Below are 18,293 nucleotides of genomic sequence, written 5' to 3'. Positions count from 1 at the left end.
GCAGTCAATTTGTGTGGATTTTGTGTCCTTGCAGCCGTACGTGGTTGGGGGGGCTGGCTGCAGCCGCATGTGCAGAGGGTTGAACGCCCACGGCGATTTGGGCCCCGGGCGAGGCCATGCTTCCAATCCCCTACTGTCCACGGTCAAAAATTATGCTCAGTGGTGGAGTTAGGTAAATATTGTCACTGGAAAAAAAACAAAGCTTAAAGTAACGTTATTGTTAATTATGGAAATAAGATCTTATTTTACATAAAAAACTTTAAAATTAACTTATAAAAGGTTAAAGTGACGTTATAGGTAGCTCTTGTAATAATATAAAGGTTATTGTTTTAAACAAAAAAACACAAAAATTTATCAGTTATGGTTTACTGACCTAACCTGACTGTAACTTGCGCTGTTGCCCTGCACTGCTTATGACCTCACATATTACATACCTCAAGACGTATTGCCATATGTGACAGAGAATGAATCACCTTCAGATAGGTGGGGGTGTAGGGAAGGGCTTTCTCTACAGGAAAAAAAAGTTTGCCCAGTGGAGGAAAAAAAAGGAAACAAAACTATGCATTTGCACAGTGGTCCTCTTTCCCCGTGTTTTTAAATCTACAATGTGTAGCTTTTCACACAGGAGAAAGGGAGCTTGCAGAGGTGTGATATGGCATTCTCAGTAGTACACCTGGGGCCGCATTACAGACAACGCGCATTTTTATTGTTTGTGCTGGGCACACCTTCTAAAAGGTGCGCCCAGGGCAAACAATGAAAATGCGCCCTATTACCATGCATGCGGTGCCCCAGGGCAGCTGTCAACTCGCACTGCCGAAAAAATGGAGCGGCTGCTTTTCATCCGCTCCGTGTTTTCACAATGGAGGCGGCACCCGTCTGCACTCTTGAAGGGGATCAGAGATCCCCTTAAAAGTGAGTGCAGTCAGTGACTGCAACTGCCTGCAAGGGGATGTCTGGAGGGGTTCATAGGACCCCCTTTTCTCCCTCCAGAGGGCTGCTCTCAGGGGGCGCTCTGACAGTGCGCCACCTTATAGGTGGCACACTGTCAGTGCGCCTCGTGAGAGTTTCTTTGCCTCGGCACCTGCATCTGTAATATGGTGCGGGTGCAGAGGCAAAGGAATTCCCTCATTTGCATGGGGAAGGCACCCAGAGGGAAGCACTGTCGTTTTATGTGCACCAGCATTATCGGTATTACAGAAGCGGCTGCACAAGTGTCTGTGGTCCCTTTTGTAATACCAAAGTGCCCTGCGGGCGCGCAAAGCGGGCACAAATACCTATTGTGCCCCTGGGGCACTTTCTGTAATACAGCCCCTGCAGTGCTCCTGATGCAGCTTTCCAGGTATGTTCTGGAGGAGAATAAGATCTTTGCATTCACTTGAAACAGAGCTCTACTATATGTTGCTGTCGATGCACTGAAGCCAAGGTAATGCATGTAGTAAAATGCTGAAGACTTTATGGACTAGTTCAGTGCTTCAGTTAAAGATCTAATGTGCACCTTGTGCCCATTACACCTGGAGTGGAGTCTTAAAGAGCCTTGTTACCCCGGTACATCTCTTTATGAACAACCATAATGATATATTTGGCAGATTTCACTATTTTCTGAGCACTTCTGATGCAGTTGTTTCTAAACCCTGGTGTTTACTTGTTTGTGCAGGGCTCATACCACTGACCTGTTTCTGTCAGTGCTGGTGTTGTCATGTTGGAAAAGGAAGGCTTTTTAAATAAGAGTCAAAGGTGAAGGTGCTTGGAACAGATGGACAGATGATTAGGGCGTATGCAGTGTGCCTTTGCCTTTTCTATTCTGACTGTAAATCATATACGGTGCTGCGGAGCCACAGCTCTCCCTACGTTTAGTGCTCCGCAATCTGTTAATGGCATGACTAGTGGGTGAGTAGTGGGTGAGTAAAATACGTGCACAACAAGATTATTGGGTTGTAGTAGCGCTGAGGTACCACTAGAGTGTGTTGGCTCCTCTCTATTTGTACTAGCCACCAGCACCAAACAGCAGGAGGGATCCCTACTGGTAGTAGGGCTACCACGAGGCAGACTCCCTGGCTCTTTACCACAACATTTATGAACACCCTCTACCAGATGGCGCCCCGCTGACCGAGGGACAGCAGAGGCAGAGCCTGTCTGATTTCCCCATGGAGACACATCAGGGCAGGGTTCTGACAGTCCTGAGTTTCTACTTGCTACTGTCATCTTTACAGACTCCTCCTGCCCCTGACCTAATGTTACATCTGGATGCACGCCTGTCTTTGGGTATGTAACTTGTATAAACGTCGGGCTCTAGGTCCCCATGTACATAAAGCAATGACACACAGCGAGTGGTAGGATATCTGAATCTGGCACAGGGCACGTGCGCCCAGCCGTTTTTATAGAAAGGGTCACGTGACATGTGACACCTGTGATGGATGGGTGTAGGGTGAATGTGGAAACCTGCCCTCTGGAAGTGACGGGTGGAAGCACATTACTTATAACCTCTAGAACGTGACCAGTCATCTCAGGAGCGGGATTGAACCGGGTGTGGGTAGGGTAGAGGCAAGCCTACAGCCACAGACACTGGTGTCTGGCCCACACACTGCCGGCCTCAGCGCAGGGTGGATTTTGTGCCGTAGGCAGGGAGATGCAGTGGCTTCCAACCACTCATATCGTAATGGGCACTATGCAACCCAAATTAAAAAGAGAAATAACCCCATATATTGTTAATGAGCTGAAGCACATTAATTGTGTGTGTTCAGGTTTCAGAAAGAAAGGTATAAAAGTTACGTTAATAATTATAATTATTAATATTAACATTATAAATCACAAGCGCTGTGCAGAAACCTTTTCTGATGTTCTGAAGAAAACTGGAAGCAGATATTGGAAATCAGATGGCCCTTGAATAATTCTTCTATGCTTGTGGCGATCCTTGGTTGATAAACACTGAGTGAAGCCTGGAATATAACACTGGGCTCAGTGTCCAACCGGATTGTAATAAGTGCTTCTGAATTAGATAACTCAGAAGAAATGGCCGCAACTAGGCTGCTGCAATCTATAACCCATCAGATAGAATCATTAGAAATGCTGAAAACGGGGGAAGGCAATGGGATATGAACATGGTTTAACGTAGGAGAAATGCTCCCTTCAAAATAAATCAGATAAAGCTTCTTTTATTTTAAAAGGATTCTTAATGCAGGCTCATGGGAAGCATCACCATCACCCTGAAATATTAGGAAGGATATTAGCACTAATGAAAGCTGCGAAAACCATTTCTGCCCTGGCACAGTGAGCCCCAAAACAAGGAACACTTTAATCTGTCAAGCTAGTTAACCATTGGAAATCACAGTAAAATCACAGCTGCTGTGAACAAGAAAAAGCAAGTTGGTGATCTGAGATCTGCTTTCATGGTCACGTACACCTGCAAGCCTTTGAAAAGGCCTACTTGCAGGAGGCTCTTCTAATGGCTAAGTGGATGACGAGAACCAAAAATCTTGGCTTAAAATCCTAGCTTGTCCTTACCTGACTCTATTTTGTGACCCTGGTCACCCTGCATGCATCTCCTGGTACCAAATTTTCCTTTTAAGATTGGAAGCACTAGGAAACATTCTCTATTAAGTGCTGTCTAAAACAGAATTTAAAATTAGGTGTATGGATATGAAGCAATTGCCAAAATGTGCTTGTGGGATAACTCACCAGGTAAGGACAAAAATGAATCATGTTAACGTCCCATAAATCAGAGAATTTAGACTTAAGAGACTTTTATACTTCGTATCTTTGAGAGGCATAAAAACCAAGAAGCTTCACCAATTATCAAAGTATCTGCACAATGTTTCACCCATAAAGAAGAAGATTTTGGCTAACAGATTTGCCACCGATATTAGATCACTGAATGCTGGGTTCATCTCACTGTCCCAGCTGCAGAAATAATTGGGTTTGACTACATGCTGTTTAGCTCTGGAATGCTGGATGTTAGACCGTCCATTGTAGTGTCGCTCTTGTAATATAGCCCACCGTAGCAGGCTATACTGGGCATTAAAGGCCCTCTGCAGCGTTCACCTCAGACGAGGGCCTTTAACAAGAAAGCGGGACTTTGAGGCCAGTATAGCCCAGCTACTGAGGGCTATAAGGCTATTCAACCACAAGAGGGCAGGATGTTCTAACAAATAAAACCCAGATCTGTAAATGGGGGCCTGAAAAGTTTCAAACCTCCGTCCATCATCTGCTTGTGTTTGCTTTGTTCGCCCTAAGTTGACAGGGTATGCCCAGACGTGGGTCCCTTGCTCACTTTGCCACTGGATTTAAGGCAGCCTGGTAATGAGGGGTGTTACGCTGAAACTGGTCCCAGGATGCTGGTTTCCGATCCAGGGAAGACCTGACTTGGCAGTCGAGCTGGACAGTTCCCATGAGCAACAGGGTCATGACTTATTTTCATATGGTTGGGTCTGAACTAGGGTGGCATAGTAAGCTAAAGAACGATGATGGATTCAACCTAGATCTGTGACTGGGAGAGAGTGTCTGAAAAATTTCCACGCTCCGTCCATCATCTCCTTGTGTTAGCTTTGTTTGCCCTAAAGTGGCAGGTTATACCCAGATGTGGGTCCCTTGCTCACTTTGCAACTGGGTTTAAGCTAGCCCGGCTGAGAGGTGTTACCCTGAAACTGGTCGCAAGATACTTGGTTCCAATCAGAGAAGACCTGGTTTGGCAGTCGGGCTGGACTGTTCCCATGAGGAACAGGGTCATGACTGATTTGCATATGGCCGGGTCTGAAGTACTTTAGCGAAGTGAGCTAAAGAACGATGATGGATTCAATCCAGATCTGTGACTGGGTTTGAGTGTCTTAAACGTTTCAGCGCACTGTCCATCATCTTGTGATTGATTTAAAAAACCTTAGCAGCCCTATGTCGCTGATAACGTTCAGGTTAAATGCAGATTTACAACAATACATTTTCAGGAAAGAAGTGAATGCAATAAGGGTAAATGAAAAGTCTGAGAACTAATTTCAACTATAGGATGAACATGCAGTAAGAAATTCTCTTTGTCCTCCTAAATTTCTGAAATTGTTTATACCGTAATATGCTTTATAAGAATGTAAACTACTGCAATATCGATGGTAAAATAACAGTTTAGAGAAGGAAATATTGAGTTACTATTGAACTTGTGATTTACTTGAGTTTCATGATAATTCCATGGAGGCTCATTGTTATGTTGCTCGATTGTGAATGTACCCTGAAAAAAGAAAAGATAAGACACGTTTGGCAAAGCAGAAATAGATGGTTTAATTAAACACTTCGGCCAGAAGCACAGTTACAGAAGCCGGTCTGAGGACTGTCTCAAAGTACAAACCATCTGAACAGGTTCTTTTTTATACATTTCTTATATATATCATAAAGTACTTGAGTGGATTCTTTTTTGGAAAAATAACGTGGTCCTTGTCTGTGGAATCATAAATAAAGCCCTTGATAACAAATGCAGGGGGGCCTCTACCTTGAATTGACATAATGGTGGCCAGTGAGTAAGGTTTCTAGATGTCTTGCATGAGGGGCGCATGAATGGTGTGTGTGCTGTGTACTGGTTTGCTCTGTGTTTCTTACTTCATGTGGCATATGACTTTATGGGGATTAGGGAATGCACACGCCACTCTGCCAAGGTGTGCTTTATTGGGGCCAATCTCGGGGATTGCCCTGAGTTTCCTATTTGCGCTGGGTATGTACCACCCCACCTGTGACCTATCAATCAGCAAGCTCAGGCTGAGATCGCAGAGCCTGCCTGACCTCGGACCTCCTTGATGGAGAGTTAATGAAGGGCAAATTTAATAATAGTGATGCGATTTCGTTCTTATGTGCGAGTTTATCATTATAAACATTGGTATTCATTTTATCAATATTAACAGTAATATGTTAAACCTGAAGTAAAATTAAAGGTTTTAAGTGACACTGAAAAGCATTGAAGAAGTCATAAAATGTTTTGATTGATTGATTGATTGATAAAATGCACAACATAGAATTGTGTTTGGAAAATCTCAAGGTAAAGAACATCTTCCACCCTCAAATTTGAAACTGTTTGCTAAAACAGTGAAAAGGCTCTTATAGGTAATCAAAAATTCTTGTTGATACGGTTGTGCTCCAGGCACTATGGAATCGCTCAGGCAGTGATATGTTGTGAAGGCTTCAGATATGAAAGCTGCCTAGTGGAATATTTTAGATTTTTTGTTATGTAAAAATTGGCTTTTTGTGAGGATTGTAAGGGATCTGTTAAGAACAATCCTCAAGTGAATGATGACAGTGTCTGGGATGTTTGAGGGTTAAAGCGTGATGTAGTCTAGCCTCAATAAATGTCTTTGTTGTGAAAGTACATTGCATTCAGTTTGTTGATCCGACTAATTTCCTGTGTTCTAGAGCGAGGGCAGTGACTGTGAATCTGCACCAAGTGTGAAGAACTCTCCAGAGAACCGAATCCTGATCAAACGCATGATGATTAAATGTGCTGACGTAGCAAATCCCTGTCGCCCTCTGGATCTATGCATAGAATGGGCTGGGAGGATATCAGAGGAATATTTTGCACAGGTAGGAAATTGCAAATTCTTATTTTGAAATAATCAATTCATTTTTAAAAGAATCAGAGTACAACATCGCAAGCTCTTGTGCATCCAGTCCATAGTCCTACAATTACAAATCAAGGTAATGGCCATTACAAATGCCTTAAGCAGCTAATTTTGTATAAGGGTCTTTAAAATGTAACTCAACACAATTATGCGTTACGTTTGTTAAGTATGCAGGTTGTGGTGCCTGCCCTTCAACCAGCAACTATCTGCATGAGTTAAGATTACATACTACGAAATTAATATTATTTGTACATTCAGTGCTTACTCTGCTTACTGTGAATATCTGAAATGGATGCGATATACCTCAAACCACTCGGATCTTCAATTTAGTGCATATTTTCCTGGAAGAGCAACTACCTATTTTTTTAAGTGGTTGATTGATTCTTGTGGTCACTAAATGCTATTAATGTGTGTGTTAAACATCGTCATAAACCTGAATTCAAAAGTTCTCTCTAATGTGCTTAAATGCTATAGACTCTCCTTTTTAGTACATTTTAGGTAACTGTCTAGTCGTAATTGTGTTGACTGAATACCATTTCTTGAGAAATTGATCTTGGCGTTTGGGTTGTTTCTCAGTGGAATATGTGGACTTATTTACAGCAAGAAGGTACTAGGGACCATACTACAGAAGCTTTGCACTCGTGGAAAACTCCACAAATCAGCTTTCACCATTGTGCTCTTTGTATTATGTGAAGAAATGGGGCAAAATGTGAAAAATGTGAAAAAATGGGGCAAACTGATTTTGCCACAGCATTGTTTTTCAGTCAGAATAGAAACATAAGAAGTGGAATGACGTGGAACACACTGATTACTTTCAGATCAGTTTAAATGAGATACTGAAATATTAACAAGTATGTCATAGTTCATGAATAGAACAAATTGATTGAGCCCGTTGTTTGCCACTGACGTACTGATCCAGCGTCACTATAGAAATTCTGTCTCACATACACCACCATTCACTACCTAATACTCACCATACTAATCAATACCAAGGCCCATACAACTAAGACAGAAAATCTTGGAGCTTAATCATGTAGCCTAATTAATCAAACTATTCAAACTCATATGTACAATATTCACAACTGCAGTATAACATTTTATTCATAGGTAAAAAGAAATAACATTTAACTAGACCACTTTGCCCGATGGTTCTAACTAATGGTAACAACTAAAATGATCAAGACCAGCTTGACGTTGTAAGTCTTTTATTTAAGTTTCAAAGTTTAGTTTCAAATCTTTATTAGCTCATTTATTAATTTCGAATATTTTAATTAAATCAGTTTTATTCATTCGTTTATTGGCTCATAGGTCTGACATTTCAACATTGCACAAAATTAATGAATTAAAATAAACATCAACCCTAAATCCCTATGTTAAGCTTTCTGACCTGAAGAAGAAAAACATTTATTATGCATTCAGAATCCTTAGGTGTCCAAAGGAAAATCGGACAGCACTTCGCCCTCAGGAACAGTCAGCCCCGCTCCCCTCAAGAGGCTAAGTTCTTATACTTTTCTGACCCACTAATCTAACTAAAAATGATATTTTAGTAAAATCCAGCAACCCAATTGGTTGTTGTCCATCAGACCACCGAGAGGCCATCACATCAGTTCTTGTGACATCATTATGTCATTGTCCATTGACACGAAGCGACACTGGCTTCCTAGAGATCGCAACATTAAACTAAATGTTCGCAGCAATTTCCTCCAGGATTTTAGCCAAGCTGCCTCTACACGCTTCCTTGGCCTTGACGTATTTACTTTCGGAGCACGTTGCACACATTGTCCATTGTTTGAGCTTCTACACGTTTCCGAGGAAATATTTATTAAAAAGCATCAACTCTGCTGTGCTCAGCTCCTTTCAGTCAGGCCAACCAACTTCCATTAGAACTAGGCCTCAAGCCTTTCCCTCGAGCTAGTATTTAAACAAACACAAAAAAGTGATTAATTCAGGTAAAATAAACCCTTCTGTTACCCACCCTCCATTGCTAATATTTAACCCATTAATATATGTCACCTAGCAGAAGCACACAAATAAAGCAGCACATTTAATATCTACCATTCTTCTTATAGTCCAGCTGAATTCTTCATATATCTGAAAGAGTAAAAAGATAGACGAACAAAACATGGATAAACAATCACAACATAGACAAACACATAAGCACACATAATGAAAGCACATGCCACTAGATAATCAGCCGCATTAATAGTGACAAGGACAATAAGACAAACAAGACAATATTATTTATGTGTTACAGAACAAACTCGCAAATGCAACATGAGCACATAAATATTAATCCAGCGTGTTTGTGAATGCAATTTTTACTTTAGGTTGGTTTAGTAATACAAATCATGCAACAATTCATTAATAAATTAGTTCATGTTACAGAGAATTAATTTCACGAGCCAGAATAAAATGATTTCTGAAACTCGCTCCATCAACTCCCTCATCTGGTGATTTTAAAATCACCAAACAACACCCAAAATTTAGAAAAATTTTGAACCCAATTTAGAGACGTCACATTTTGAGTTCTTTCAGTATTAGTCTCCCTAAACCCCATTTTCTTCTGTTTGCTCAACACTTTCAAACTGAGCCCTTCGCATCTCTTCTAACTCATATTCCTTCTCCTGTTCCTTTCTGAGTTTGTAAATTATCCTCTTCTCTCTCTGATGCTTCTTTCTCTTGTGGATCATGCAACAAATTTTTAGCAGCAATATCACCATAATGATGACAATTACTGGATAGAGCACTTTGCCAATGATTTGGCCACCAATTTCTGAAAACCATTCTTTTATTGCCTCAATTCTTTTGCCTAATCGTTCAGTGAAACTTTCTTCCTCCAGGGGTTCTATTTCTTCGTGAAATTCTGTAATATTTTTAATAAGCGACTCTATATTCCGACTCTTGTCAGGAATATAAGTACAACAATGCTGGACATGTAAGACCCCACAGACTCCTCCCTCTTTTGCAAGCAGAATGTCTAATGCAAGACGATTCTGCATAACCATGCTTCTGGTAGCAACAAGTTCTGTATTGACTAATTGGAAACCACTTGCAGTATCTGTTGACAATCTATCTACAATTGTAGAAACCTTTATGATTTTGATTGAATTCATGGTAATTCCTACCATAGGAATGACAGCACCAAAGATGTCTCCCAGGACTTCCGTAAAACTTTCTCTTTTGTACCTATTCAGGTGTTCACCAAATTCAAAATTACCCTTTTCATTTCTGTCAACATGAAAAATCTTTGGAAAAACTAATCCAAGATAGCATGTCCCATACCAATGGTCTGGGAGGCTAAAATATGCCTTATTACCACAAATAAAATAAATTCCAGGAAAAATTGGATCCTTACCACCTTTAAATCCCCATCCCCCTATGATACGATAGGTATCCTCGCATTGACTAGCACCCACAAAAAAGTTATCGAAAAGTGTGTTATCTCTTCTAATGCAAAATTTACCACTAACTGGTTCATCTATATGAATAGCTGCATTTGTGTTAACACCATTAAGTTTAGCATCTTCCATTTGCCAGTATTTAGACTTAGCATGTTTAAGCATCTAATTTCTCTTGTAAACTGCCCTTCTCTTCTCAAGCATATTCAGGAAAGTCTTTTCTTCTGCTCTCATTTTGCATGTTAAATTATTTCTATAAGCATATTCGTAATTAAGTTCATTAGTTACTAAAAAGAATTCCCTCATCTGTTTCGCAGGCTTTACTTTGTTTAAGCTATTTACAACTTTGAGATTTGCAAAAACCTCATCAAAATCTGAGTAATAATACTCCAGACGACCAGTCTGATAAAACAGGCTAGCAATTACACTGCAAGTAATGCCATAAGTGAGAGGTAACATGTTATAAGTAACCCCCTCTGAGACAGAAGCAGGCAGCTTCACACAGACATTGCAATCTTTAACATTCATTACTTTAACATATTCAGACAGAAGCCTTGAAAATGAATTGCTAGAAAAATCTCCAACAGATCTATCTTGATGGATCTCTGGATTATGCTTAATAACTCTGCTAGACTTGCCAGCATGTTTCTCATGTTTAGTCTCTACCTTACTTGTTATATTAGTCTTAAGTTTCTGTTTATCAATACCAAAAGGGTACACTACAGCTAAAATTAACCAGACTAAAATTAATAGAACCACCCAAATTGAAGACATTTTGCAACATCTTCTCAGGATTGAACACCCTGAAGTATCTGAACTAGGCATTTTAAAATGAAAAACAAATATTTTAAAATAATGTAAATAATATAATGTAAAACTATAAAAAGAATATTCCCCCCTTTAAATTTTTTTTTTAAAAGAACCCTAAAACAGCTTTTCTTTGACCGTGTGTCACATAAACATGTGCTTTTCAGCTAAACACAATTTCTTCGACCTAAAGTCACCTAACACATTTTCTTCAGCCTTATGCCAGGAATCAAAACCCTTATCTAAAACTAAGCAGTATTAATCCTTGTCACTAGCTTCTTCCAAATCTTCTTGACTACTACTTCCTACCTCAACAATTAGTGGAATGATGATATAAGTCCACTCTGGGGACTTATACTTTTGATTTGGCTTTATTACTCTTTTTGTCTTACGAGTGATTACTTCTATTTTCTTATTCTTCTCGTCTTTCTTATCAGAGTCGCCTCCCTGACTAGATACTTCGTTGATCTGCTCTTTTGATTTCTTCACCAGTTTGAATTTCAAGTTATCTTCTGGCCAAATATCTCCTTTCCTCAAGATTTTCTTCTTTGGCACGTTTTCGTTACATTTAGCTTTCCAAGCTCTTTTTCTGAATTTTCTTATTTCAGATTCTTCATCACTCCCATCCGTATCTGTATCTGAGACTTCAAATCTGTATCTAGGAACTTCTTTACTCGGCAGCTTCACTCCATTAGGAACATCATCCTTACAGCTGGTACTTGGTAATTCTTCCTCTTCTTCAGGGATCACCTTTAGCTTCCCAGTTTCAGGTTTCTTGCTCCTATTCACAGAGTTGCTTCTTTGCCTTTCAATACTCTCCTGGATTAGATTTCTGTCTTGCTCAGAATCCTCTGCTTCTGAATCTCCTTTTTCTTTTTGAGATTCTTTTTCTAACAGGTCTTCATCAACATCTTGATCTCCAGTTTCGATACCCAGATCTTCTTCATTCAAGTTCTGATTCTCATCTAGATTCTCCAGATGTTGATTTTCTTGCTGATCGTCAGACTCTGGATCTTCAGGGCCTCATTCTGAATCTGAATCAGTTGTTGTCTCACTTTCTTCATCAGAATTCTCAGGAGGTGGTACGCGAATAGTATGACTCGCATGCACCCACCTTTTCAGTCCTCTGCATTTAACTGCATTTGTTGTGACCAAAATGACTTGTCTTGCTTTTTGCCACCTTGGTACTAAACAATTTCTTCTTCGATGAACTTAAGTCCTCACCCAATCTCCAGGCAACAAATCATGAGCTTGTTCTTTCTACTTTGTTATTACATCTGTTCCCACCTGATGAAATACAGAATTAACTACATCAGAAAGATTCTGGCAGTATTCAATGATTGCACTATCATTAATACTCAATAGTTTGCCAACTGGAACAAATGCTTGCCTCATTACTCTACCCATTAGAATATCATGGGGACTAAGGCCTGTCTTTTTCTCTGGAGTACTTCTTAAAGACATTAAAACAAGTGGAAGAGCATCTGTCCACTTCACTCCTGTGGCTAGACACATTTTTGAAATCCTGTTTTTGATAGTTCCATTTATCTGTTCAACAACACCTGATGCTTCTGGTCTGTATGCACAATGCAGCTTTTGCTCAATGTTTAAAGCCTCACAAACTAATTTCAGCAATCTGTTTTCAAAATGTGTTCCGCGATCACTTTCAATAGTTACTGGAAATCCGCACCTAGGTATGATCTCTCTCAAAAGCAATTTTGCCACAGTGACTGAGTCATTATGATGAGTTGGAAAAGCTTCCACCCATCTTGAAAACAGACAAACAAACACAAGCACATATTTGAGCTTGTTGTGCTTCGGCATGTCAATGAAATCCATCTGTAATCTGGTAAATGGACCACCCTCCCGTCCTATGGTTCCCATGCTTACAACAGTTTTTCTATTTGGATTTATTTGTTGACAGGTCAAACATCTTTGGCAAAGTGACTCTGCAATGATTCTGAATTTTGGACTGAACCATGTTTCTCTGAATAGTCTGATCATTGAATCTCTTCCTAAATGCCCTGGACCATGGTACATCCGTGCCATGTCAGCAATCATGCAGTTTGGCATTACAGGCCTTCCATCTTTGTAGACCCAAACTCCATCTTCCTCTCGCTGTCTGCACTCTGCTTTTAACCATGTGTTTTTCTCTTCTTCCTCTGCCTCATCTTGCAATTCTTTTACCCCCTGCCATGTTTCAACCCCCCTCCTCTTTTACCAGGTCTATCTTGCGTAATGATTTTGTAGTTGGAGGGGAGGGCGTTTGCTAGGTCTGGAGCACTGGTCTCGGATAACCAGGTTTCGGTAACGAAAACCAGGTCCGGGGTCTTAGATATGAGTAGATCCCAGATGTCCAGGGCATGTCTAGGTAAGGATCTAGCATTAAAATATAGACAGTTCAGCGCAAGGTGATTTTATGCAAGGATTGTGTGGTTGCCTGATGGGGTTTGACCCATGCTGGACCAGCGACAAGCGAGGCAGGAGATAGGTCCATAGGATAATCCTGGCCCAGTTTGGGTACATAGATGTGTTTTTATACCCGTGTTGTCTTTATGAAAGGCTAGTAGCTCGCTGCGCGAGTAGCGAATGGGCGATCAAGAACATGTTAACAGGATACTGGGGGCGGTCCCTGGGGAGGGACGAGGAACGAGTGTGGTCTGATTTGTGGTGGTGATGTGATGAAAGCCCTTGAATGTGTATAACGGCATAACACTGTCATGGTATTGACTACATTGACATGGAATGGTAAAGGGCTTTACTCTCCGGCTAAACGTCATAAATTGTGGAAATATCTTTTAGATTTCTGTCTTGCTTTAGGAGACACGATATACTAGCAATACAAGAAAAACATCTAAAACGCAGGGAGGACCACAGATTACTCCACAAAGCATATTCCCTGATCTTCTGCTCCCACCAAACATAATGGGGTTGCCCTCCTCTTACGCTCATCCCTTAAGTTCCATCTGAAGGGCAGGAAATCGGACAACGAGGGGAGGTTAATAATGGTCAAAGGGAAAACATTGGGCAGGATCTGTACAAAAGTATCAATTTATACTTCCAAATCAGTGCAGGCTGCCTTTCTTAACTCATTTCTCACTCTCTTCGGGGGCTTTGCAGAGGGCGAGATTATCCTCATGTGAGATTTTAACCTTATTTGGGATCCAGAATTAGACAGTACCCATCGACAATGCTCTGCCACAGGCGGCGCCCGTAAACTCCTAAAACAATTAATTCAATCAGTGGGCTTGAGGGCAGCACACCCTTCTGTTAGTGATCACACTTTCCTCTACTCCTATTGCTTACATTCAAGACTTGATTATGTATTTATAAGTCAGTACTTGTAATATTCAATTTTGGCCTCCACCTTTCATCCTATTACATTCTCAAACCATGCCCCTGTAGAGCTTACACTAGATTGTATGGCCACCACACCTAAATTCCGCCTGTGGTTTTTCCCTGGATCCCTCACCAGATATCATCTCTTCCAAGACGAGATACGCAACACTATCAGAGAATTCTTCTTTATGAAAGTTCCTCAAGACACAACCTTGTCCACCATGTGGGACACCTTGAGACAGAGCTCCAAACAGTGGAGCGAATTCACAAGGATACTGCCGCCCTTGCACTTCAGAGGAAGGTGGCAGACTTTAGAGCAAAATTTAGTGTGATTTACTCAAATAGAGCAGAGTTTACCCTGCTACACCTCAAACATGTGACATATGACCAGGGAAATAAGACAGATGCAATTTAGCGTGACAATTGTGGGTCAAACATGAGCAAATCTATACCAGTCACCTCCACAAACAAATGGGGGAGATAGCCAAGATCAAACAAGAAAAAGCAAAGGCTTTACATAACTTTTATAAGACCGCACACACGTCTGAGGCACCCAGAGAGGAGGCACAACTAGAATTCTTGAGTGGGTTTGAATAACCCCAAGTGATTGCGACTCAAAATAAGGAACTATGTAGCCCGGTCAGGAACGATTAAGTTCAAATGACAATCAGTGCCTTAATTGACATAATGATTCAGAAAAGGGTGTGGTGATGGACAGAGTATCTGAATAAAGCAGAACACTCCTACCCAGTCCAAAGATCAGGGCTTGATCCATCACCGTTTTTTAGCTCACTGCACCATCCCAGCTCAGAACCCAGCTACATGCAAATTAGTCTGTCCCTGGCCCAGTGCATCATGGGAACAGGGCAGACCAAACTACCAAGCCAATTCTTATACTGGGAAGGAAACAAGCTTCCGGGGACCGGTTTCTGGCATTTCAGCCATCTTCGGCCGGCTTGCTTGAATCCTGATGGTGCAGTGAGCAAGGGACTCACATCTGAGTATACCCTTCCACGCTTATGGTGGACAAAATGATTCAGAAAAGGGGGTGGTGATGGACAGAGTATCTGAATAAAGCAGAACACTCCTACCCAGTCCAAAGATCAGGGCTTGATCCATCACCGTTTTTTAGCTCACTGCACCATCCCAGCTCGAGACCCGGCTACATGCAAATTAGTCTGTCCCTGGCCCAGTGCATCATGGGAACAGGGCAGACCAAACTACCAAGCCAATTCTTATACTGGGAAGGAAACAAGCTTCCGGGGACCGGTTTCTGGCATTTCAGGCGTCTTCGGCCCGGCTTGCTTGAATCCTGATGGTGCAGTGAGCAAGGGACTCATATCTGAGTATACCCTTCCACGCTTATGGTGGACAAAATGATTCAGTAAAGGGGGTGGTGATGGACAGAGTATCTGAATAAAGCAGAACACTCCTACCCAGTCCAAAGATCAGGGCTTGATCCATCACCGTTTTTTAGCTCACTGCACCATCCCAGCTCAGAACCCGGCTACATGCAAATTAGTCTGTCTCTGGCCCAGTGCATCATGGGAACAGGGCAGACCAAACTACCAAGCCAATTCTTATACTGGGAAGGAAACAAGATTCCGGGGACCGGTTTCTGGCATTTCAGCCGTCTTCGGCCCGGCTTGCTTGAATCCTGATGGTGCAGTGAGCAAGGGACTCACATCTGAGTATACCCTTCCACGCTTATGGTGGACAAAATGATTCAGAAAAGGGGGTGGTGATGAACAGAGTATCTGAATAAAGCAGGACACTCCTACCCAGTCCAAAGATCAGGGCTTGATCCATCACCGTTTTTTAGCTCACTGCACCATCCCAGCTCAGAACCCGGCTACATGCAAATTAGTCTGTCCCTGGCCCAGTGCATCATGGGAACAGGGCAGACCAAACTACCAAGCCAATTCTTATACTGGGAAGGAAACAAGCTTCCGGGGACCGGTTTCTGGCATTTCAGGCGTCTTCGGCCCGGCTTGCTTGAATCCTGATGGTGCAGTGAGCAAGGGACTCACATCTGAGTATACCCTTCCACGCTTATGGTGGACAAAATGATTCAGTAAAGGGGGTGGTGATGGACAGAGTATCTGAATAAAGCAGAACACTCCTACCCAGTCCAAAGATCAGGGCTTGATCCATCACCGTTTTTTAGCTCACTGCACCATCCCAGCTCAGAACCCGGCTACATGCAAATTAGTCTGTCTCTGGCCCAGTGCATCATGGGAACAGGGCAGACCAAACAACCAAGCCAATTCTTATACTGGGAAGGAAACAAGCTTCCGGGGACCGGTTTCTGGCATTTCAGCCGTCTTCGGCCCGGCTTGCTTGAATCCTGATGGTGCAGTGAGCAAGGGACTCACATCTGAGTATACCCTTCCACGCTTATGGTGGACAAAATGACTCAGAAAAGGGGGTGGTGATGAACAGAGTATCTGAATAAAGCAGGACACTCCTACCCAGTCCAAAGATCAGGGCTTGATCCATCACCGTTTTTTAGCTCACTGCACCATCCCAGCTCAGAACCCGGCTACATGCAAATTAGTCTGTCCCTGGCCCAGTGCATCATGGGAATAGGGCAGACCAAACTACCAAGCCAATTCTTATACTGGGAAGGAAACAAGCTTCCGGGGACCGGTTTCTGGCATTTCAGCCGTCTTCGGCCCGGCTTGCTTGAATCCTGATGGTGCAGTGAGCAAGGGACTCACATCTGAGTATACCCTTCCACGCTTATGGTGGACAAAATGACTCAGAAAAGGGGGTGGTGATGAACAGAGTATCTGAATAAAGCAGGACACTCCTACCCAATCCAAAGATCAGGGCTTGATCCATCACTGTTTTTTAGCTCACTGCACCATCCCAGCTCATAACCCGGCTACATGCAAATTAGTCTGTCCCTGGCCCAGTGCATCATGGGAATAGGGCAGACCAAACTACCAAGCCAATTCTTATACTGGGAAGGAAACAAGCTTCCGGGGACCGGTTTCTGGCATTTCAGCCGTCTTCGGCCCGGCTTGCTTGAATCCTGATGGTGCAGTGAGCAAGGGACTCACATCTGAGTATACCCTTCCACGCTTATGGTGGACAAAATGATTCAGAAAAGGGGGTGGTGATGGATAGAGTATCTGAATAAAGCAGAACACTCGTACCCAGTCCAAAGATCAGGGCTTGATCCATCACCGTTTTTTAGCTCACTGCACCATCCCAGCTCAGATCCCGGCTACATGCAAATTAGTCTGTCCCTGGCCCAGTGCATCATGGGAATAGGGCAGACCAAACTACCAAGCTAATTCTTATACTGGGAAGGAAACAAGCTTCCGGGGACCGGTTTCTGGCATTTCAGGCGTCTTCGGCCCGGCTTGCTTGAATCCTGATGGTGCAGTGAGCAAGGGACTCACATCTGAGTATACCCTTCCACGCTTATGGTGGACAAAATGATTCAGTAAAGGGGGTGGTGATTGACAGAGTATCTGAATAAAGCAGAACACTCCTACCCAGTCCAAAGATCAGGGCTTGATCCATCACCGTTTTTTAGCTCACTGCACCATCCCAGCTCAGAACCCGGCTACATGCAAATTAGTCTGTCTCTGGCCCAGTGCATCATGGGAACAGGGCAGACCAAACTACCAAGCCAATTCTTATACTGGGAAGGAAACAAGCTTCCGGGGACCGGTTTCTGGCATTTCAGCCGTCTTCGGCCCGGCTTGCTTGAATCCTGATGGTGCAGTGAGCAAGGGACTCACATCTGAGTATACCCTTCCACGCTTATGGTGGACAAAATGATTCAGAAAAGGGGGTGGTGATGAACAGAGTATCTGAATAAAGCAGGACACTCCTACCCAGTCCAAAGATCAGGGCTTGATCCATCACCGTTTTTTAGCTCACTGCACCATCCCAGCTCAGAACCCGGCTACATGCAAATTAGTCTGTCCCTGACCCAGTGCATCATGGGAATAGGGCAGACCAAACTACCAAGCCAATTCTTATACTGGGAAGGAAACAAGCTTCCGGGGACCTGTTTCTGGCATTTCAGCCGACTTCGGCCCGGCTTGCTTGAATCCTGATGGTGCAGTGAGCAAGGGACTCACATCTGAGTATACCCTTCCACGCTTATGGTGGACAAAATGATTCAGAAAAGGGGGTGGTGATGGAT

The 18,293-nt window shown here is 42.6% G+C and overlaps 1 protein-coding gene across 1 annotated transcript in view; it reads left to right on the top strand.

The window, feature by feature from the left end:
• The window catches only part of PDE8B (phosphodiesterase 8B), a 1,129,923-nt gene that overhangs the window by 1,082,354 nt on the left and 29,276 nt on the right, over positions 1-18,293 (top strand). Inside the window, exon 21 of the mRNA XM_086960753.1 lies at positions 6,379-6,546. Within this exon, the coding sequence (XP_086816879.1) occupies positions 6,379-6,546 (168 nt within the window). The remainder of the gene's footprint in view (positions 1-6,378; positions 6,547-18,293) is intronic.

This window comes from Lissotriton vulgaris, chromosome 3_1 (assembly GCF_964263255.1).
Source record: "Lissotriton vulgaris chromosome 3_1, aLisVul1.2, whole genome shotgun sequence".
NCBI lineage: Eukaryota > Metazoa > Chordata > Amphibia > Caudata > Salamandridae > Lissotriton > Lissotriton vulgaris.
Note: the sequence above shows the minus strand (reverse complement) of the source record. Positions and strands in the feature narration are given on the sequence as shown.